Genomic DNA, 22,733 nt, shown 5'->3' on the forward strand with positions numbered 1-22,733 from the left:
CCACACCAGACTCTCTGGGGCACCTCCTGCCCAGCAGCCACTCCCTGATCATCGTTTTTGCCATTTTAGAACCTGACCCATAGGACTCAGGGCCCTTTCTCACTCAGCACTGAGACACTCTCTTGGCTGCACTCAGTGGTCAGCAAGGCACTGGCCAGGTGGGCATCTGGGCGGCTCCTGTTTTGTCACAAACATTGCTGCTGGGTGACAACACCTGGTCAGAGCCACACTTTCAGCTTTGGTAGATTCAGGGAAACCCTTTTACCTGCTGGTGGACTGTTTGCCTATTCCTGGCTAGGCACGAGCCTCACACCCCTGTGTAGAAGAACCAGGCACAGGGTGCCCCCCTGGTGGACAGCCCCCAAAGGAAAAAAGGGTCCCAGAAGAGGACCACGCAAGAGCCACGGCAAGGCCTGTGCTGGGACCTCGGCCCTGAACCGGCCATGCAAGCCTAGGACTCCCCAGGTACCAACCAAGGCCACTGGGTGAGTGGCATCCTGCCTCCAGCTTCCATGTCATTGCTGCCCCGTAAATGAGGCCTTTGAGCTGCCTGCGCCTCTCCAGCCCCCAGTCGCCCAGCCTGAGACTTCAAAGGGCGTGAGAACTGGGCTGCCTTTGCCAGGAGCCACAGCCCTCTTCCTGGGGAGGCCTCGCGACTCCCCATCTGGTGCTCACCCGCAGGCGGGGGACAGCAGGACCGCCGAGCTGCAATTGGTCACAGTCCTGGGAACCATCCATGCGAACCCACAGCTAGCCCTGCAGCCTGTCCGCCTCTACCCCTGGGAGTAAACGAGTGAGGGGAGACAGGCGGGGCGGGGGGCATGGCCACCCCCTCAGAGGATACACCACGTGAGACCATGTGCCAAGTGCATGTGGAGGCTGAGTGGGAACCCCAGAACCAGAAGAGGGCCAGGCACACAGAGGCTCGTCCCATGAGGGAGCTCCTGGGAGCCGGAGCCTGAGGAGCCTCTGTCTGCAGAGCTGAGGGGTGCCTGCATGCAGCCAGTCACACCAGAGTGGCCCACCTTCAAGGGGTCACCCGAGGGCAGCCATGGGGAATGTGCTGCCGAACCCCCACTCCCCACCCCGCCCCACCCCGCAGGGAGAGCTCAGCAAGGCCTGGCCCAGAGTCGAGTCATAGGGTCTTGGTTCAAGAACTGTCTATTTTCTTTTGAACTTGGGGAAGGGAGGGGCTTTTGTGCCCCTTCTTTGGTGCTCATGCTGAAGACCTGAGGTGTGGTGTGACTTGGTAGGAAAGAGTACAACAGCAATCCATGAGCAACACAAGGTCTGAGTGATCAGGTGAGACTTTATAGCACAGATGTCTAGATGTAAGGGCCCTGGCTGTCTAATTCTAGCAGCCAGAGCAGCATGGCTAAGCACTGTGTGGGCAGCAGGCCTGGGCCCAGCCTCTGCTTCACTATCCCAGGACCCTGGCTCTTCATCATAAAGTTGGACTGCTGGTTGCAAGATGGCTGCTGTAGCTCCATACATCACAGCCCCACCTAAATGTATTTAAAGTTGAAAGAGGCAGGGCACCAAGCTCTCCTTGCTTGCCTGTCATTTTCAGAGAGCAAGTCCCTTCCCAGAAGATCCCCAGCAGACTGTTACTGGGCAGTCTATCACAGGCCACACTGGTGGGGGCTGTGTGGCTCCAGGGCAGGCCTGGTCTCTGGAGCTAGGTGTGGATGGTGGGAAGTTTAGCTCACAGCATCATGTCTGAAGGGCGCGGTCCTTGCCAGGTGTTCAGGTGCCCCTCACCTGGGAACGGCTGGAGGGTGAGCTCACATCACTAGGATGCCTTGGACTTCCTGGAAGATGGGCGATGGAACGGACTTGAGTGGTTGTTGATGGGAGACGACTAGGTCACACCTGTTGCCACACTGACCGGCCTGGGGCCCAGATGCTGCCCTGGAGCACACAGGCAGCCTCTGTGGGCAGAGGTCAGGGCCGGGAGGGTGCTCAGTAGACAAGAGGACCCAGTGGGACTCAACCTCGGTGGCCTGGATCCTTGTACCACCACACAGCGTCCTCAGTCACAGGCGGCCCGTGTGGTTCTGAGCTGTCACTCGAGTGCTAGGACGCATCCTGGATGAAGCATCTTGGTCTTCGCCCTCTCCACCCCTCAGTCCATTTGCCCCCAGATCAAGTGCCCCCTAGTCTCTGCCTCGTTCACTCCCCAGAGCTGCCAGGATGAGCAATCTTCCCAAGACATATCTCTTGGCTTCCACACCCACCCGCGTTCCCTGAAGCCAGCATGGACTCTGGCCCTGTGATGCCCCGGGGCAGCAGGGCAGTGGCGGCGAGGTCCTGCCCGTGAGGGGAGCTGGGGTCGGCGACTGCAGCCCTGGGAAAGAAGAGTTCACGCAGCAGAGTGCAACCCACGTAGTTTATAGAAGAGCAGAGCAGGCGGCGACCTGGCCGATCCGACCAGAACAGAACCTGGAGCACAACTGTGCAGCACTGGGGCGTGCGACCCGCTGGACTCAGTCCCACTCCCCGTCGCCCTCAGGGTGCTCCTCGGGCAGCACCTCCAGGTCGTGGAAGTGGAAGTTGGCCATCATGTCCCGCACAGCCAGCATCAGTCTGTTCAGGCCCTGGTCACGGTGCAGACCCCCGGGCCCCCCGTCCTCCGGTCGCTCCCCCTGTGGAAACGAGACTCGTCTGAGCCAGGCCTCCAGGCCCAACACCCAGTCTCAGGCTGGCGCCCTGTGGGCTGACGCCACATACCTCCACAGTGTAGTTGGGCAGGAGTGAGCGGAAGAAGAGGGCGATGGTGTTTCCGTGGCTGATGGGGCTGAGCCTGCAGGAGGGAGTCAGGATGGTCAGAAAGGCCTGGTGGGCTGGGAGGGCAGCCCCCATGAAGGCTGGGGCCTGAGGGGGAAGGGGATCTACAGCAGGGTTGGCCCTTTGGAACGAGGCTGGTTGAGCAGAGTACAAAGCGGGGCCACTGCAGCCAAGCCCCACTGCATCTTGAGAAAAGCTGTGTTTCCAAGCGTCCTTCCCTCCGAGTTGTGCAGTGAGAGACGATGTTAGCAAGTGCATCTCGGGGGCCTCCTGCACTTTCTGGGCGCCTGGAGCCAGGATGGTCCCCAACTGTCCTTAGTGGGACCACACCCCACATGCCAGCTTGGTTTTGAGCCTTCTGATACTCATCATTAATAATTTTCATCTTAATCCACTGACAATTTAACTGTGGACTGTATTTATGAACGTGTACTCTAAGTTTTATACTTCAACGGAGGAAAAAAATACCTGGCTCTAGAAAATACCTCCACCTGAGCCCTGGACATGAGAAAGTCTGTCTGAGTCTCCTAGGCTGGGGACTGTGAGGTGGGCTCTGCGTGAAGTGAAGCACTTACTCACTCAGTGCTAAAGGCCATAAGGAAAGGGAAAAAAGCCTGTCTCCGACACGATTCTGGAGCAGCCTGGACAATTGGGCCTCGGGGACTCCTTCCCAGCCTCTGGCTGTGCCGGATGCTTGTCCCTGGGGCCCTGCACGGGCTGAAGCTCCCACGGGAAACCAGCTGCTCCTCACAACCCAGGCTCACAGCTGTCTCCTCCCGGTTCTTACAACAGTTCTGATTACGTTTACTCCTGGATTCGATACCCATGTCCCATTGTATCCACCACCTGCTCCAGACCTGACAGAGAAACGCCCTTGGGTGGACAGATATGTGAAAACACACGGCCAGCAGAGGCTGACTCTTTTTTTTGAGACCCTCCGAGCCCCAGCACTGACCTCGGAGCAGTGCAAGCCTAGGAGCAAAGAAAGAAGTACCTCTCTGGTCTGACGTAGGAGTAGATGGTGTCCAGTGGGGGCAGAGGGTCGAAGCCCAACACAGACTGTGTGGTCACATCCTACGGAAAGGGACAGAGAGCATGGGCTGCTTTCAACTGACTCGACTCTGGACCAGACATTTCTGCTGAGAGTGGGCCGCATTCCCTGTCGGGGAAGTCTGGGGCGGGGGGCTTCCTCCACCAGGACACTCAGCCTGTCTGCTCTGAGGATCGGGGTGAACCCGGGACAAGCATATGTGTGGGAATCACAAGGCCTCCGCTCACAGGTGCTGTGACTCCCCCCAAATGTCAGGGCTGCTGGCTACAGGCCGTGGGCCCTGAGCCGCCGGGTCACCACTCTGTACCCCGTAAGATCACGGAAGCTGCAGGCACGGCTCTGCCTCTCAGGGGGCTCTGCATGGACCATGACCTGGGGGCAGAGCTGCTGGAGGGACAGAGCCTGCGGTCAGCCCTCTCCTTACCGGCGGCAGGGCGGCCACAGCCTCCTTGATCTCAGACAGGACCACATGCCGGTGGATGTTCCTGGGCGCCCGCTGGTACAGCACCTTGCGCCTGGGGCCGGGAGACGAGGGTGGCGCTGCAGGAGGCTGCGGCCCCACGAGAGAGGCCGGCCCTCCGCACTGCCTGCTCCCACGCCCCAGCTCACCTGCTCTCACACGCCTCCACGGCAGGGTCCCCGGCGTCCACCGCCTGTAGAACCTTGTGCACATTCTCCTCCAGCCAGCTCATGGTGGCCGGCTCCTTCCAGAGGAAGTGTGACCTCCCCAGGTACAGGCTCACCAGCTGGCTCAGGGCGGGCGGCTGGCTGTGGGCAGCGGGGACTGTGAGACCCTGTGGGCCAGCTCCATGGGCCCACTGGTGCTCTGGGGGTCCCAGGCTGTTGGCAACCCCGAGCAGAAGGAGGCTGCCCCGAGGGGGCTGCTGTCCCGGGATGCGGCTCCCAGGGCAGGGCACCCAGGCATTTCCTTCTGTGCAGCGAGCACCCTTACTAAGAACAAGTTCCCCAATGACAACATAAACACTCGGAGAAAGTGTGCACCTGTGGACACAGACCTGAGGACCCGCCTTGGTGTACTGACCAGCCTTGAGGTGCCTGGCTCCCGTCACAGGTTTTCCTTCATTTATTATGAGAAATTTTAAAAGGCAGCAGGTGGCAACACAGGCATCTGGACCACATGCACAGCTACAGCAACACTATGCTCGCCCAGCAGACACACTGCAGTGGCCCCAGGCTGACACCCAGGTGGTCGCTCCCCAGGCCCCAGGCACCTCCAGTCTGTACCTGATTTCGGCGTCGGGTCCGAAGAAGTGGTGCGTGGCCACGGTGGCGTCGGGGCGTACACTGCAGTACTCGAGCAGGGGCATGAGCACTGTGGGGGAGCAGGGCGGCACCCTGAGGGGCTGAGGCCAAGGAAACTCACCCAAGACTCCCGAGCACGTGTGCTGGACGCTGTCATCAGAGACCCTCCCCCAGCGCTCTCCCTGGGACAGGCAACCATACAGCTGCCCACCTGCCCTATGGGGCTTCCCCATGAAGCGGGTGACCTCCCTGTGCAGGGGTCTCAATGGGGCAAGGTCAGCTCCCCTCAGACCCAGCCAGGCAGCCCCATGCGTGGATGGAGCCAGATCGAGATGAGCAGGAGGCCCCGAGCAACCAGGCCACCCGCAGGCAGGCTCGTACCGGGGAGGGAGCCCCTTGGGAACTACACACAGAACAGGACCGCAGCGCCACCAGGGCCTGATGGGGCGGCGGGCCCTCTTCCCATCCACGCAGCCAGACTTCAGGGGCCCATGGAAACCGGCAGGTCATCAGAGAAAACCAGGGCAACCCCGACCCCGAGCTCCTCACGCAGTGAGAGCGGGGTCCTCAGGACAAGGACAGACACCCTGCTTCCGTCACACCCAGCCTAGTGCCCTCTCCCTGGAAGCCTACGCTTCAGGGGACAAGTTCTGCTAGAACTGTCAATATGTGAAGACGCCCTAAGCCCCGCAGATGCTCTGAGAGCACAGCTGGCTTTCAGATGCATCATCGGGAGCTGGGCCAGCATGGGACCCACTCATGCCTAGAGCTGCAGGGCACACCCACCTCCGGGGAACATGGTGAGCGCCTGCTGGATCCGGACACAGGCCTCCTCCCTCGCGGAGCTCATCTCCTGCTCGGAGAGGTCTGCCTGTTGGCTCAGCAGGAAATAGGCCAGCGGCACAGAGAAGGCAAAGTTTGGGAGCTGGGACAGGTTCCGATGGGCCTACAAGGGGAAGGAGAAGTTTGGGGCTTCAAGATGATACTCATGGGCACATGGCTTGCACGGGCAAGCTGTCCCTTCCTCTGTGCAGAAAGGCAAATAAAAGGACCCAGGTGTGGGGACAGAGGCAGGCCGGGTGAGTGAGGGAAGGCCAGATGCCCACCTTCCCAAGGCTCAGGGTCATCTGGGCAGTGGAATCGCCCCCCACCTCCACGGCTGCTGACACCCGGCCCTCGCCGCCCTGCCTACGGGCACAGGGCAGAACACACACGATGTAAGATGCTCTGGGAGGATGAAGCCACGGTCTCACCCCAAACATTCAGGGGCAGCCCCTGCAGCTATGTTCCTGTGACCTCAGGAACTTGTGTGAACTAGACCCCATGGGTGGGGATCCTCGCCCAACTACACCACAGACCCAGAGTTCAAAGGGATCCATGTATTTAGCCTTCAATTATACACCGGCGTGTGCTAATGAGGAAGTTCAAAGAGCAGCAACAGCTGTCACCTCCTGCCTCTACCCACTCCTGACTGGAGGTGTCCCCCAAGACAGCACCACCCAACAGGAGCACACCATCAGTATACAGTTTCTAGCAGCAAATTAAAAGAAAACGGGTGAAATTGATGCTAATACCTTACATGCAACCTAGTGCACCTAACACAGCAACGCTTGCGTGTGAAGCCACCCTGAAGGCCATCAGTGGGGCTGCTGGTGTCCTCACTCCTGCCCAGTCTCAGACCCCTCTGGCACCAACGTGTCCAGGGGTCTATGGCCATCCCCTCCCCCAGGCCTCCTCTGCGCTTGCACTCACCTGTAAGCAGGTGGCGAGGCAGAGAGGCAGGAGCACTAGGGTCTGCCCCAGAGTCTCCCTGGAGGCCCACCCTGCCTGGCCTGTGCGCATACCCACCTCCCACTCTTCGAACAGGTGGATCAAGTACTCGTAGCTCCGCGCTCGTAAGGCCAGGTGGTCGATCAGCAGCAGCATGCACAGGGGGTCCTCGTCCGGCTCCAGGCTTCCAGGGGGAGGCAGCATGGTGAGCAGGGCAGGCAGAGGGAGACAAAACCCAGAGTGGGCCAGCGCGGACACCCACGGGCTGCAGCCCCAGGCTGGGGAGCAGCGGCAGCCCTACCTGAGGATGAGCTTGCAGTACTCCAGCGCCGTGCGTGGGCAGCCCCGCTTCTCCAGGAAGCTCATCTGCTTGTAGAGGGCCAGGTAGAAGCTCCTAGACCCAAGACAGTTCCTCGTGAATGAGCGCGGCAGCAGGCCACACCGCACGTCGCTCGGCGCCTCGTCCGACGCCGCGTCCACCCTCTGCCCGCGGGCTGCGCTGGCGTATCCCGTGTGGCCTAATCAGCGCCAACATTCGCCAGGGTCCTGTCTGCAGAGAAGGTGACTCTGCTTGTTGTCTGCAGTCACATGTGGGAGCACGGACAGAAAACCAAGCTGATGTGTTAGTGGAGACCTCCATCTTCTTAGGCTTTCTCTTAAAAATAAATCTTGTTTAAGGGAAGAGACTTAACACCTCCAACTGTAATCACCATCTTCATTTATCCTCCAATTTCAACTGTCACCACTGCTCTGTTAATGCCTGCTAATGCCAGGAACGTCAGTGTTTTCAGCATCTCAAAGAACTAAAGAGTTTCACTGGAGAGAGCTCATACAATTAAATGCAAGAGAGAAAGTTCAGGACTGGCCCGGTGCCCTGGGGCCCAGCACAGCCCCCAGCTCGGGGGACACAGCCCACGTGGGACACGACAGGAGGGTGGAGAGGGAGCCTGGGCTGTGGAGCCTGTCCACGTGTGCAGGGCCCTGAGGCGGAGGCCCAGGAGGGAGGCTGCGCTGCTGAGTGAGGGCTTCGGGGGAGGGGCATCTGCAGGAAGAGGGTCCCACATGCGTGTGTGACCAACCACCACACATGGACATGATGACTCCACTCGCAGTGCCAACATGCACGCCTGCCCATAGGCTTTCCAAAGGATCCTGAGTCCAGACACAAGAGGAAGTACAACTGCAGGTCCCATGTGGTGAAATGGCTGATGGTTTCCGTCCTATTGCGCACAAGTGTCAACCCCAGGCCAGCCGGTCCTGTCCATCCCTGGGCCCAGCCCTCCTGCATCCAAGCTTTAGACACAGTGAGATACCCGAGGATCGCAGTGGTGCCCCCATAGACTGTCCAGCCCTCACGTCGTGACGCCTATGACCCCTGCAAGGGAACACAGAGGCCCACAAACCCCCGGGCGGTCGGCTCACCTGTTCTCAGGCCTGCGGTAGTCCAGCCGGCAGGTCCCACTGGTGAGGCTGAACAAGGGGTGGAAGGCACACTCCATGCTGTACAGCGCACGCTCTGCCGGCCAACACACAGCGGGCGTCAGTCACAAGGGAGTCGTGACTTGGCCACACCCCTCAAGAAACCCAGATGCCCCCAGGGGCCAACTCCCGGGAGCCAGGGTGGGAACCGGCTGGGAGAATGAAAGAAGGGATGAAATGCTGACACAGGGCTCACACAGGTCAACCCTGAGGACATCGTGATAAATCAAAGAAGCCAGGCCGAGACACACTGGTCGAGATTCCATTCACAGGACAGTTCAAAGACAGAGGGCGGACTGGTGGTTGCTGGGGCGGGGGAGGGGAAGTGACGGCTGATGGTCAAGGTCCTTTGACACCCCATGGGAATGATCTAGTATCAGCAGGGGTGTGGCTAAACAGCTGTGTGTACACTAGGTCCATAAAGCTGTATTTAGAGAGCGTCCCCGCCTATATGCAGGCAGGTGCTGGCTGCTGGCCGGCCTTACCCACGAGGTCGCGTGCCGTCTCCTGGTCCTCCTGAAAGCGGCATGCGTCGCTGAGCTGCAGGAGCGAGTCCACGTGGTAGGGGCTTGACTGGAGCAGGACCTATGGGGGAAGGGGGATGCGTGCTGACAAGATGACACCCAGGCAGGCCCCGGGCCTCCGGACGCCCCCAGGACCACACCAGGGTACCAACGCACCACAATGTTATTGGGCTCCATGGACTCGACGGCGGCCAGGAACTTGTGCTGCGTCTGTTGGTACTCCTCGCTGTGCTCAAAGGCGAAGACCGAGCGGCCTTTCCTGGATTCCAACAGCCGCATCGACAGACCTGGGGTGGGGGTTGCCCACATCAGGATGCCCAGAGCCGACTGCCCGTGGCTCAGGCCACACCTCCGACGCCCCTTCTACCCTTTCTCCCCCGAGAAAGGTGGACAACAGGGGGACATGCAGAGCCCGCCCCAACCCCCCAACCTGGTCAGCCCTGGACATGGTTTGCTTAAAGTCAGAATCCAGATGCCACCCCCAAGGCGACAGGGACTGCTAACTCATGACACCCTCTGCTCCTATGCTGACGCTGGGTGCCAGGTCCAGGGTCTGAGAAGCCTGACAACTTCATCTCTTTCAGCACCTTCGTGAGACCCGTCAGGGTCGGGGGATGCCCTTAGCCACAGTCTCTGACAAAGTCTACTCCAGCCCAACAGGACCCCGTGGCACTGTGTCCTCTGCCTGCACTCAGGGGCCGCTGTTGCGAGCGTGGGAGGGAAGGGCCAGGGGGACGAGGTGTCCACCAGGCCCTCACTGGGCACAAGGGGCCTCGCAGGGCACCCCAGGCCCCAGGGCACCCCCATCCGTCACGCCACACAGCCAAGCCCCCAGCAGGGCACTGCTCCACATCCAAACCTTTCTGCTCTGCAGCTGTTCTATGAATTCTGTACACTTGTGAGTTTGCAACCGAACACAGAACAGCACAGCTAAAGAATGAACTTACTGGTTCCTGTGCGGCAGGACCCACAGCACAAAGGGAGAAGGTGGAGCAAAGCGGATTACCACACGGCTGAGAAGACAGACGGTGGTGGGGTCTGAGCCCAGATGCTGGAGCCCCTGGGAGCACATGCACACACAGAGCCTGGCGGCCCCCCTCCCTCACCTGGTTTGGTGTACCGGGGCCACGTGCTCTTCGGGGTGGTCAGCCATGTACACTTGGGGTACACGCGCTGTCTCTGCCGCGGCCTGGGGAGAATGGACAGGGCATGGCTTTACTTCGGCAGGCAAGGACAGCATATAAACTGGACGTCAGGCTGCCAGATGGGACTGCAGACTGTGATCCGAGCAACCAAACCACACATGTAGAGGTAAGAAAAACAAGAAACTCAGGCTAGTGAAACAGCAGGAAAGGTAAAAAAAAGCAGCACAAGGTGGAACCTAACGTGAAGATGACAAGGAGAGAGGGAGCCTGCAACGAGTTGCAGATGTGCTGGCCTCCGTGGTCGACGACCCGCTGAATAGGGTCCACCAGCAAACCCCAGAGGGACGGGGCATCAGTGCCCAAACATCAGCACGCTTCTGGAGAGAGAAAACCAGCCACACAAACACCAGCACGAGTGGGCCGTGGCCCGGCTCCCTCCCCTAGCCCTCCCCCAATCTCTTAAAGGCCGGTGTTCTCTGCTGCGGTGTTCTCTGCTGCAGGCGCCAGGCCCTCCGCTCAGCCATGGTTACACCAAAGGCTTTCTCCTCTATGACGGAACTGAGCAGCAGTGGCCTAGTGGACTCGTCTATATTTCTCTGTATAATTCTTTGATTATTTGAATTATTTCATCAAGAAAAAAAAATAAGTAAGAATCTGGATTGGGTGAGGAACGGGATGAAAAAGTATGGCCCTTCTTCCAACACAGAAGTAAAAAACTGGGACTTCCCTGGTGGTCCTGTGGTTCAGGATCCTCCTTCCCTTTCAAACGCAGGGGATGCGTCTGATCCCTGGTCGGGGAACTAAGATCCCACATGTTGCAGGACAACCAGGCCTGCATGTCACAACTGCTGAGCTTCCCCGTTCTGGAGCCCATGGGCCACAACCAAAGACCCAGCATTCCACAACGAGGATCCTACACGCACAACTACGATCCAACGCGGCCAAATAAAGTTTTTAAAATCCCACTTACTCCAAAAAAAAAAAAGTAAAAAACTACAGGAGAAAACACAACTCTTAAGAAAACAGCGGTCAAAACCTGGAGGAAACTGAAATGTGGGATGGTTCTGGGTGACTGGTAAGGTGTACAAAAAAGCATTAACCAGATGCTCAGAACTGTCCCGTCTAGGAATCCGAGGGAGGGTCCAACCCTGCACGGGGGCTGCCAGGCAGGAGAGGCTGCCCTGGGAGGTGGTGTGCCAAGCGGGGGGCAGACACCAGCAGCAGAGAAGGTGAGGCGCACAGGGCACCAGGAGGTCTCAAGATGGCCAGAGACGCATGGGGCCCGGGGCCCAGGAGAAACCACAGCTTCTCAGGGGAGCCTATACACAGGACTTAAGTGTTCAAAGGAGTAAATGGGATAAAAAGTACAATTTACCACTGAAAACATAAATGCAGAGCTATTAAATACTAGTATACTAACAACTGTAATTTGCACAGAAATACAATCAGGCAAACATGTAAAGATGCGGTACAGAACGACTGGGCAGATGGCCAACAGAGGACGCAAGGAAGCAGGGTGGAAGGTCGAGCCCAGGGGAGCCCAGGTGAAAAAGACAACGTTTTGAGCTAAAAACGTTCTTCCTTAATACTCCAAAAAGGAAGACAAAGTCAGAGACCTCTGTGTCCTGAATAACTGAACACCGAAACCAAAAGCAAATTATAAAGCAAACACAATGAGAAACTCAATGGCTCAGATTCCGTGCTTCCACTGCAGGGGTCATGGGTTCAATCCCTGGCTGGGGAACCAAGATCCCTCATGGTGAGCAACCAGGCCAAGAAAAACCAAACCAACAAATCTCAACACATAACTATTTTTCACCTTGTTATCACAACAGTCTTTAAAGCCTCCCACGCCTCCCATGGATCCGAGCAGGAAGCCACACCCAGATTGGGGGCGCGGGTTCAACTCTAAAGAGGGCAGTGGGTGGCACCCCCACGCCAAGTGCCAGAAGGGGCTACAGTCAAATACACCCCAGCACCTGTGCCCTGTTATACGGTGCCCAGAGCTCAGCCATGCAAACCAGGCACGTGAAAGACAGCAGGACCCGCGGGCCCAGGATGCACAGCAGACAGCCGGCCTGGAGCTGCTGGAGTAAGCGGCTGTTTTTCACAGAAGCATTGAGTCCTACAGTCAGAAACATGCACTTGAAAAGATAAAGCCTAGGGTGCTCAGGGCTGGTGTGCTGGGATGACCCACAGGGATGGGATGGGGAGGCAGATGGGAGGGGAGCTCAGGATGGGGAACACATGTACACCCATGGCTGATTCATGTCAGTGTATGGCAAAAACCACTACAATACTGTAAAGTAATTAGCCTCCAATTAAAATAAGTTCTTTTAAAAAAGAAAAAAAAAAAAGAAAAGATAAAGCCTGGGCTGAGGGAAAATTCCCTCAGTTGGGGCTGGGCCTGCAAGGGAGCACAGGGCAGAACAGCCCCTCCCACAGAGCCTGGGATCACAGTGCTCTGGGCACTCCCATGGCCTTGAAAACACGGCCGTGGCCACAGAACCCACTTCATAAAGATCAGACTTCTGTCAGAACCCGAACTCCAGGTTAGAGTTGCTCTCGACTGCAAAGCAAAAATGCACCTGGCTGAGATTTCAAGGCTGTGTAAAATTAGGACCCTGGTGGGCAGCAGCAGTGAGGGATGGAGCCTGGCTCCCACCGGCAAGGCCGCACGACTTCTCCCCAGTTCCCCTCAGGCCCTGGGACTCCGCTTGTCACTGTGGCTCTAAAGCCCCTCCCCGCCCCCTTCAGTGAGAACACAGCCGTGGCCTTACCTCTGCTCCCCGAGAACAGCTCTGGCACCAAAATATCTTTTCAGCTCTGTGTCTGGATTCAAGTGTCTAGAGAATTGAAAATTTTAGAGAGAAAAATGAAGATGAGCGCTCTGACAACAATCCTGGGAATGTTAGAAAGTCACATGAGAACCCAACAGGGAAAATCGCTCTCCTGCCTGCTGACGTTCTCTGCAACCACATAGCCTGTGGCCACGCTGGCCACCACTCGCTGGGCATGAAACCGAGGGGTCTTCCCTGCCTTAGGAAGGAAGGAGGCCACGGTCGGTGGTAGGGACAGGAGCAGAGGAGGTCATACACTCGGAATATTCCCAGGCACATAGAGCTAGAGAAAGGTCCTGCTGGGTCAGCACCGCCCATGCCCACTGCTTCCCCGCGCGGCCGCACCTGTGCTCCACATACAGGACATGCTTCTTCGTGCTCAGGGGGGGCGGGCCCGGGCGGCTGGCACCGCTGGCATCCTCGATCCTCTCCAGGATGCGGTCAATGTCCTCCAGGCCATTCTGCTGAGAGTCCCAAATGACACACACACCAACGGAGCATCAGTGGCAAAATCTACTTTCACTAAAAGCAAGTATTATATCATGTCTCCTTCCTGAAAGACAGTCCACTCTGAACACTATGTACTGCAGGAATAGCGAGGAAAAAGGAGAGGTGTGTCGTAAGATGGGCAGTCAGAACCACGGACCGGGAAGGGACTCAGCGTCTGCACTGTTTCAGATGTTTGCCAGAAAACGGACAGCACAGACGGCTCCAAGCCTCTGGGATCTAAGTGAACAAGTTTGCTCATTTCCCCAATCTCTGAATAGTCAACAAAATATCAAGTAACACTGGCCTGTTTTCAACACCACCTCAAGAAACAGAAAAGAACAGAGAGGAAATCTGCCAGCTGTACATACCGAGGTTTCTCCTGCGTTTTTCTTATTTTTCTGTTTTCTTTTCTTCTTGCGGATTTTGCTACAGGTATTGGACTAACAAAAGAAGCACATTTCACTCAATGGCCAGAGGTGAGGACATCTTAAACCCAAGAACTAGCTGGGGGGAGGGGCAGTCAGCTGAGGGGAAGATGGCAGCAGCCTGCCTTCTGAATCCCCTAGGAACACACCCACTTCTCTCCAGCAGCTGACCCTCCTCCAGTCTCCCTGACTCCGGTCTCACCCTGCCTTTCTTAGGTGTCCCTGACAACTCATGGGCTCTGGACCATACACCCGCCTGCCCTCTGCTGCTGTGCCTCACCGAGTCAGCCACTCCCCACCTCGGTCAGCAGGCCCCTCCCACTTGCAAGGCCCCCTGCCTCGAGATCTCTCGTGCCTTCACCTGGCCACCTCCTTCCATCAGTGCGAAGGTCCTCAAGGAAGCCCCCCAACACCCCAAGACCAGTGGTGCCCAGCTGCACCAGAGGTCCCTGGAGGGCACAGATGGGCCTGCAGTCAGCACTTACCAGGTGAATGATGAGGGGCCTCCTATGGGGACCCCTTCTCGTCCAACCCTAACCTAGCCTATGTGTTTCTTCAAGGAGCATCCACCCAGTGGCAAACAACACACCCAGAAAGTGGGAGGCAGGCCCTGTGCCAGGAAGACGTGCCTAGAGGCCCCTACTTGTGGCCCTTCCCCGGCCACCACAAGTCTCGAGAAGTCCATGCGAGTCTGATCATGGCTCCCAAGGCAATCCAGGGAGCCAGGCAAGTCACAGAGCACAGCAGCGGGATGGAAGGTGGGCCGCACCTGCTCTGAGGGAACCGCTGTGTCTGCCGCGTTGCCGCCCCTGGTGGACTCTGAATGCCCGCTCTGGGCCCTCCTCTTGTTCCCTGACACCACAGCGTCCACAAGCAGACAGTCTGTCCTCTCCCCATTCACCCCGGGTGCCTCGTCCAGGTCCTCGATGTTTATCTGGAAACATAGATGGGGAAGCAAGGGCATTAGGGCTGCATCCTAGTCACCAATTACAAAGGTGAATCTGAGACACACGTGTCTTGGGGTGGTGGGTGCATGTCAGGTCACTGAAGTGGCAAAGGGGAGGACCATGAACATCACCTGTCTAGGGTCCCCAGGGAACGCAAGGGCGCCATGAGGCCACATCATCTGTGCTGAGCAGTGACAAGTGGTCCCCCTCGAGCACCACTCCAGAGCGACGGTTTGCAAACATACTTGCTCAGCTAATGCCTCACTGCTCCCTTTTCCTGCCTGGACTCCAGCTAGCCGGTCTACACCGGCAGACAGGACCAGCGCTGGGGAGAAGGTGGGCGACACGCACGAGTTAAGGATGGGACCTCAGTTGGTGGTGAACAGGGATAAGCCACACACACGCATGCACGCAAACCTCAGGGACCCAAATCTGGATGGATGGTAGGTCCCAGAAGACACACATCCTCGCGCTCGAGAGGGGCGGGGGACAAGTCATGGGACAAGTTCTGGCCCTCTGGCCAGTAAACGAACCAGCAAGCCAGAGGCAACGCAGCAGCAACCACCAGGCTCCACGAGCCAGATCTGAGGGCCCCACGCTGCTTTGCTGAGGTCCAAAAGTAGAGAAATGAAACCACATTTGATTCAGAACATCCAAAAAACATAAAGCTCAAAAAATAAAAAATAAAATCCACTCTAACCCCAGAGCCCTAAGATGATTTCAAAACAAAACTGGGACAACGTCCTCAGCGACCGTGCACTGCCTGCTCCCGCAGGCCCAGGCTCCCACAGGTCTCAGGGAGGGACATACGCCTGTATGGGTGCCCTGGTTTCCTGTCTTCAGCAGTAGAGGTTCCCATGGGGCAGGGACAAAGCATGAGGCTGTGTGATGGCTTGCCGGTCCCTCAAATTCACAGCTCTTCTGTAACGACTGGAAACGGGGAGCGGCAGGGGCGGGGGCTGCTCCCCACACCAGCGCCACAAAGGGAAGAAGTACAGGCAGGGTCTTGTGATGTTTCTTCTCTGTGGCGGGGGTCCTGGAGGAACGGCCCGCACACTTTGTCTAGGATTCTGCACCTCCGGGAAGTTAGGGACTGGATCTCTTTTAAGTCCTGCTCACTTCCTTCAAACAAACTCTCATTTTTGAGCCCCCTTTGGAAGCTCTGAGAAAGTTTTGAGAAATTTCAATTAATAACAAGCATGCCAAGATCAACTTCCCCGGAAAGAAAACCTCTGACTGTGCACGCAGGACGCAAGGGCTCTGCACATCGGCAGCTTCACTGCTACCCACACTGGCTGGTGCCGCCCGGCACCTCTGTCCAGCACCCTGACGTGTTCGACTCGCCATCCAGGAGCCTCCAGGTCGGTCATCAGCTTCAAGGTCCCAAATGGATGCCAACTTCCAGAGGCTCTTGTCCACTGCCGGTGTGCACTCTGGGATCCACAGTAAGACAGGGCGCAAAGCACACTAATAGTGAGGATGCGGGAGGGGCTGGATCTCTGTTGGAGGTAGGAAGCTTTTTACTAAAACTCTTGAAATGAATGTACAGGACAAGTTTTGGAGGAGGTGTGTGACCCAAACTCTGGTCGAAAGACAAGGCCCTTCCATGACCCCAGAACACGGGCCACGGCTCAGGCGGCCGAGTCCTAGGCTTTTCACCACTATGACTTTGACTGTCCCAGCACGCTGCACCCACAGGCCAGTGTCTTCTTGTGTCTAGTCCCACAGTGTATGGCTTCTGAGGGTCGTCTCATTCTTTTTCTAAAAGATTTACTTTTGGCTGCGCCGGCTCATCATTGCTGCATGTGGGCTTTCTCTACTTATGGTGCTTGAGCTTCTCATTGCTGGGGCTTCTCTTGTTGTGGAGAATGGGCTCCACAGCGAGTGAGCTTCTGCAGTTGTGGTACCCGGGCTTACATGGCCCTTGGCCTGTGGCATCTTCCTAGACCAGGAAGCGAACCCATGTCCTCATGCTCAATGCACAAAGAACTTCATGACAACATTCACAGAAAGGAAAATAAAAGAATATCAAAACCCCATTAGGTAAATAAATAGTAAGAAGAGGCAAACAGTCAATTGCTTTTAAGAGAAATTTTAACACTAAAAAACATTGTGTACTTACCCTAATATGTACCACATCCAGCACTCCTCACTCTGCCACATACATCCACATTACCAGTTGGTATCATTTACCCTCAAAATGAAGTTTCCTTTAACATTTCTTTTAGTGTAGGCCTTATGGCAATCATTTTTCTCAGCTTTTGTGCTTATGAAAATATTTTTATTTCACAATCATTTGTGATAAACATTTCACTGGACATAGAATGCACTTTAAGGATGCTGACCCACTCTGAGCCAGAGTGGGTCAGTAATTGCTTTCCTATAGACAACCTGTCTCTTACCTCCAGTGTCTTTTATGACTTTTCTTCACCATGGGTTTTCAGCAATTATGATTTAAACTGTTGCTAAACTGTATCCCACTTGGAGTCTGTTGAACATTTTGGATCTATGGGGCTTTCTTCTGTGTCAAATTTGAGGCTTTATACCACAATTTCATTGATGGCTTTTTCTGCAGAACCCCTCCCGTTCTGCTCCTCCAATTACAGACATTAAACAACCTGATACTGCTCTACAAAGTACTAATTTTTCCCACCACGCTCCCCCTTTCTGGATCGTTGGATGGTTTTTTTTGCCCTTAGTTCAAGATCACTGATCTTTTCTTCTCAATTATCTAATCTGCTACTCAGACCATTGAGTTATTCATTCCAGATAGTAAATATTTTCCCATCTGGAATTTGCCCTTTTATAGTTTTTACTTCTATAATGAGATTCTCTATTTTTTCCCTCATTATGTTCATGATTTCCTTTATTTATTTATTTATTTTTATTCATGATTTCCTTTAAATCCTTGAACATATTTATATCTTGTCTTAGGCTTGTATATGATTTTACCATCTGTCATCAGCATGTGTGTTTCTACTGAATGCTTTTTCTCCTGATTACAAATCACATCTTCCTGCTTCCTCATGTGTTTGTAATTTTTTAGTGGGCACTGATTGTCATGATTTGACACTGCCGAGTGACTGGATTTTGTAGTTTTCTTTAACAGAGTGTTGATATTTATTTAGGCCGGCAGTAAGTTTACTTGCAGATTAGCACAATTCCTCCAAACTTTATCTTTAGGCTATCTTAGGATGGGCATAGGGCATTCTTCACCGGAGGGTGACTGCCTTACTCCTACGGCAAGGCCTTTCGGAGGCCTCCACTCATCACCAGGCTTCTCTATGCGGCCTCTCTGCTCTGGTTGGTCAGAGCTGAATGTCTTCCCAAGCCCATGAACTCAAGTGGTGGTCAATCTCTGGTGTTGTCCCTCCTCCACTGGCTGTTCTATGCCCAAACAGCCAGGTATCGAGCCCAAGACTCCAAGCAGGCTTCTAGAACTCCCTCTTTCCAGCTCCCTCTCCCTTAACTCAAGCCACCTCTGCAGACCCCAAATCTAGTCTACCCCTCACTCCCCGACTCACCGAGAGCACCATGGTCTGCTGGGACAGCCTCCCTGTGCTAATCTCTGGACAGTGTCTCCAAGCAGAAAGCTGGCAGAGGGGACTTGGGGACCTGAGACCTGCACAGGGGACTTGGGGACCTGAGACCTGCAACGTTTGTTGTCTAATGTCTGAACATGATTAGTTCAGTATTCTGCTGGTCCTACAGTTGTTTAGGGCAAGAGGGCTACTTCAGTACCTGTTATTCTGCCAGGGCTCAAGTAGAAACCTTACTTTTGTTTCTATTAATGCACTGCTTGGTTTACTGAGAGATTATTTTTGGCTCTACAAAAATAAGCCTTTTGGGGAATTCCTGGCAGTCCAGTGGTTAGGGTTCTGTGCTTTCACTGCAGGGGCCTGAGTTTGATCACTGATCAGGGAACTAAGATCCTGCAGGTTGAAAAAACAAAAAGGCTTTTATTTTAGTTATTTTTCCCATTTAAAGAGAGAAAACATTAAACCTCTGCGATACTGACAGAGTACTCCTATGGTGTGTAGTTAATGAGTACAAAGCCTCATCTACTGTCTACTGTAGGCAGACACTGGCATCAGTGAGGCCATCTCTGCTAAGGTTTTCTCACAAACTTGAGGATAAAACAATTGATGTGACATGACGTTAACATGAAGAATCTTAGAAAACTATGGTAATCCTCATCCAAATGTGCCCTTGACCAGTGAAAACAGCTATTGAGGTTCTAACGCCACCTGATATTAAACGCATTTGTGAATATGAAGCCGGGCATTTTGCTCCTGAACTGGACATCAAAGACGAAGATGACACATATTGGCAAGTCGGCAGTCACTGAACAACGTCAAGTTCTTACTCCACTCAAACAATAGCAACCTGAACAATGAAGCTTATTTTGAAAGAAGTTTGTTTTTATTTAATTACATAATTTTAGATTTCCTTTATAATTGAGGTTTCTTTCAGAGACTGGTTACTGCATTGTACATGAAAACAGAGAGACAGACTCATGCAATTCTCTGGAACAAAATGGTCTTCTTGCTAAAACTTTTCAATGATATAGAGTAAAACTTGACAGTTTTCAAAAGTTTCTGTAGTTTTAATCAAATTGTCAAAGTGGTCCCTGACCCCAAAACACTAGTGAGTTCTATTTCACAACACTATGTAACAGTTGTGCAGTACGTTATGCTGCAAAATTCAAACTATACCCTCAAAACAGGCATGTTTATCATATACATTATATTTCAATAAAAAGGATTTTCAAAAACCACTCGGAATGAGGTAGGACAGATGATTTCTAATCTAAGGCCAAGGAAACTCACCCAAGAGCCAGAAAAGAGGACAGCCCCAGTCACAGACACCCTAGAGATCTTCCCACTCGCAGGGATGGTGGGGGAACCACTTAAGTCCTATTACACCCTTTCTTGGTTGTTAACATCATTTAATACCAACATCTGCTGAGTGCTGTGTGCCTGGCATGGAGTTCACTGATCGCCTGTGACAACCCCATGGGGCAGGAAGCAGGGGAGCTGACACATATGTTCACATATGTTACGAATGCCATCTGAGTTCCCACAGGTAAGGACAGGTGGAGCCATGATGCAAATCTGGGTCCTTCTGACTGCAAAGTTAGGTGCAGGCTCTCACAGGCTGGCCTCAGAGAACCTCCCTGCACACCCACGGGGGCAGATGCCACTCCAGGGGTGGGGACACACTGGGGAACAATGAAGTCTCCATTCTCACAAGGCAGAGGGAGGCAAGCAGCACAAGATAAAAAGAACATGGAGGTAACTTGGCTGGTTTCCTCTGTGATAAACCTCCATGGGAAAAGGACAAAGACCAGAAGAACGGGCACGGGAGTGGGAGGGGGGTGTAATTTTAAATTGGGAAGGATGAGCGAGATTCAGAAGGCAACATCTGAGCAAAGCCTGAGAAGTGAGCGATGGGGGAACAGAGGGGGAACAGCATCCCCAGGCAGAGGGGATAGCAGGAGATCTGTGTTTCTGGCCTGTGGCTCCAGCAGATGAGCAACATGACCCAGGCCCTCGGGGGCTATAAGGAAGCAGGGTTGACAGCAGACATGGACCTGACAGGATCCCTGTGGCTACTGCGTCCAGACAGGCTGCAGAGGACAAGAGGGTGAGCAGGAGTGGTCAGAATGATTCAGGTGGAGGCGATGGCCACCCCACAGGCGCTGCGCCTGGAGCCGTCCAGGCCTTACCAGGCTCTGCATGTGGTGTGTGAGAGAGAAAGGTCATGGGTGCTTCCAGGCTGCTGGCCTTAGTGACAGGAGAGTGGAGCTCCCTCAACAGTCAGGGAGGGCTGGAGGAGGCAGAAGGCAGCTGAAGCTTGGACACACCATGTCTGAGATGTCTGCAGAACATCTAAAGGGGACGATGGGAGGTGAGGTGTGAATCCAGAGACCACGATGGAGGTCTGTGCCGGCCACATCAGTGTCCTACCGGAAAGCACAAGGGAACACACACAGCACAGACAGACAGGTGCAGCCACTGATCCCCTGACCTGAGTTCATGGGGCTCCACATAAGCATCCTTTCCCTCTGTTCACACAGAGAAAAACCTGCCTTTTCCCCCATTTATCCCACATACCCTGCCCTACTGTCCATCTTTCCATTCTACTTTCCATTCTTCTTCAGAAGGGACACTAACTATGCCTCAGAGACAAATACCAGGGCATGGTTAAGAGTACAACTGTAAGTCATCAAGCCTGGATTTACACAGTGGGTGTCACTTACTACCTCATTTGTACAATGGGGACAACATGACCTGGGCAAACAGTAAGGCACACAACATCACACGAGTGCCTGGGATGTGTGAATGTTCTCCAAATACCTTATTATTGTTTGACTTAAAAAAAAAAAAAAAAAAAAAAAGACTAAACCTGGAGGATGTCAGAATAAGGAGAAATTACCCTGACAGAAGATCCGTGAAAATGGCCAACTCCAGCACAAACCCATTTCAGACTGTGAACAAGTGGGATGGAAAGAAGCCCTGAGGGTTTTGGGACAAGTCAAAAGTAACTGCAAAATTTAGGGATAAATGATTTGATGAGAGCCTTGGGGTAAAACAACCAGATGTGGCTGTATGTGGGGAGCCAGGGAAGCTGGTAGGGGGAACATGAAGGTTACTTATAACACTCTGTTTTTGCATATGTTGGAACTGTTCCATAATAAAAAGTTACAAAGAAAGAAATGACAAGAAACAAGGGTGTGGGGAGGCTCAGAAGAGGTGGACAGAGAATCCAGAGATTTTGAAGACAGATTTCATGCCACCCCCAGCAGAAACTGGAGTGAGGCTTTCTCACCTTAGAGAGACATGGACAACCATTAAACCAAACTTCCTGTGTGGGACGGGCGGCCTACACTCCCCATTGTCTTAGGATGGGTCCTAACGTGCCACCTTCCTGTGAAGTTGGGAGCCAGACCAAGAGAGAGGTGTTTTCTCCCAGATCTTCAGACCTACTGCTACTCCTCCAATCGCTAGGCAGTAGTGTGGAGCCCCAGGTGTGTGCTGGGCACAGGAAGCAGACATGCTACCTGCTACACAGGGGAGTCGGAGGAGCCAGAACCAGCACATGCAAAATTACAGACCCAGTTGGGTTTTCCCTGGCAGTCCAGTGGTTAGGATTCTAAGCTCTCAGTGCCAAGTGCCCAGGTTCACTCCTGGTCAGGGAACTAAGATATCACTAGCCACGCAGCCAAAAGAAAAAAAATAAAATTACAGTCTGAAGCCAGAGCTTTGGAGAACCCAGGGTGGGGGCGTTATTTCTCGGTGCCTGGCACCTGCTGTGGGAGATGAAGCGACGAGCAAGGGAGAGGCACAGAGTACTGGGTTGTGAGAACATTTGCGAAGGCCCTGCGACGGCACCGCGGAGGAGATACTTAACCCTGAAATCAGAGTTGGAGCCCCGAGTCTATGGGAGTGATGCCCCGCCCACCACACCGCGGTCCCGCCCCCATGACAGGCCCTGCCCACCCCGCGGCAGCCTGGACCCTACTTACCCCGCCCCTGAACGCTATGGCCCCTCCCCTCACCGCGGCACAAACCCAACGTAGCTCCACCCCCTGGCCTCAGGTCACCGCCCACTTCTTTCGCCCCGCCCTCCCCACTGCAGCCCAGACCCTCTTCGCCCCGCCCCTGACGTCACTGGCCCGCCTCGCACACCGCCCCCACCTGCTGCCCCCACCCCAGGTAGCCCCACGTCTCACCAGCTCGAACCGGTTGTTGACTCGGACTCCCTCCTTCCCTGCGCCCCGGGGGCGCCGGCCACCTGGACCCCGCTTTGGGCATTCTTCTTCCACATCATCGTCATCATGAAGGACAAACTGCAGGGCACCAGGCCCGAGGGGCTCCTGGCCGCGCTGTTCCCCTCTCAGCCTTCGGAGGGCCCGGCGCGACATAGGACCCAACAGCCGCTGACGTCTGGAGACAGGCAGAAGGAAGAGCAGAAAAGAGAGCAGCTGGCGCGCCTGCGCATTTAAGGCGC

The 22,733-nt window shown here is 54.9% G+C and overlaps 1 protein-coding gene across 2 annotated transcripts; it reads right to left on the reverse strand.

The window, feature by feature from the left end:
• Positions 1–1,291: 1,291 nt before the first annotated feature.
• Positions 1,292–22,647, reverse strand: TCF25 (TCF25 ribosome quality control complex subunit). 2 transcript variants are annotated; one of them, XM_070388510.1, is made up of 18 exons: positions 22,456–22,647; positions 14,543–14,707; positions 13,717–13,788; positions 13,205–13,320; positions 12,800–12,865; positions 9,981–10,063; positions 9,031–9,161; positions 8,836–8,935; positions 8,294–8,387; positions 7,173–7,265; positions 6,950–7,055; positions 5,888–6,047; positions 5,084–5,171; positions 4,448–4,606; positions 4,263–4,353; positions 3,782–3,861; positions 2,731–2,803; positions 1,292–2,645 (listed from the first exon to the last, which is right to left on the reverse strand). In XM_070388510.1, the coding sequence occupies exons 1-18, from the start codon at positions 22,645–22,647 to the stop codon at positions 2,487–2,489; spliced, it is 2,028 nt and encodes a 675-aa protein (XP_070244611.1). In that variant the 3' UTR covers positions 1,292–2,486. The 2 variants fall into 2 exon arrangements, with proteins under 2 accessions (XP_070244611.1, XP_005892448.2); XM_005892386.3 differs by having other exon boundaries at positions 13,205–13,323.
• Positions 22,648–22,733: the final 86 nt, after the last annotated feature.

Source organism: Bos mutus, chromosome 18 (assembly GCF_027580195.1).
Source record: "Bos mutus isolate GX-2022 chromosome 18, NWIPB_WYAK_1.1, whole genome shotgun sequence".
Classification (NCBI taxonomy): Eukaryota; Metazoa; Chordata; class Mammalia; order Artiodactyla; family Bovidae; genus Bos; species Bos mutus.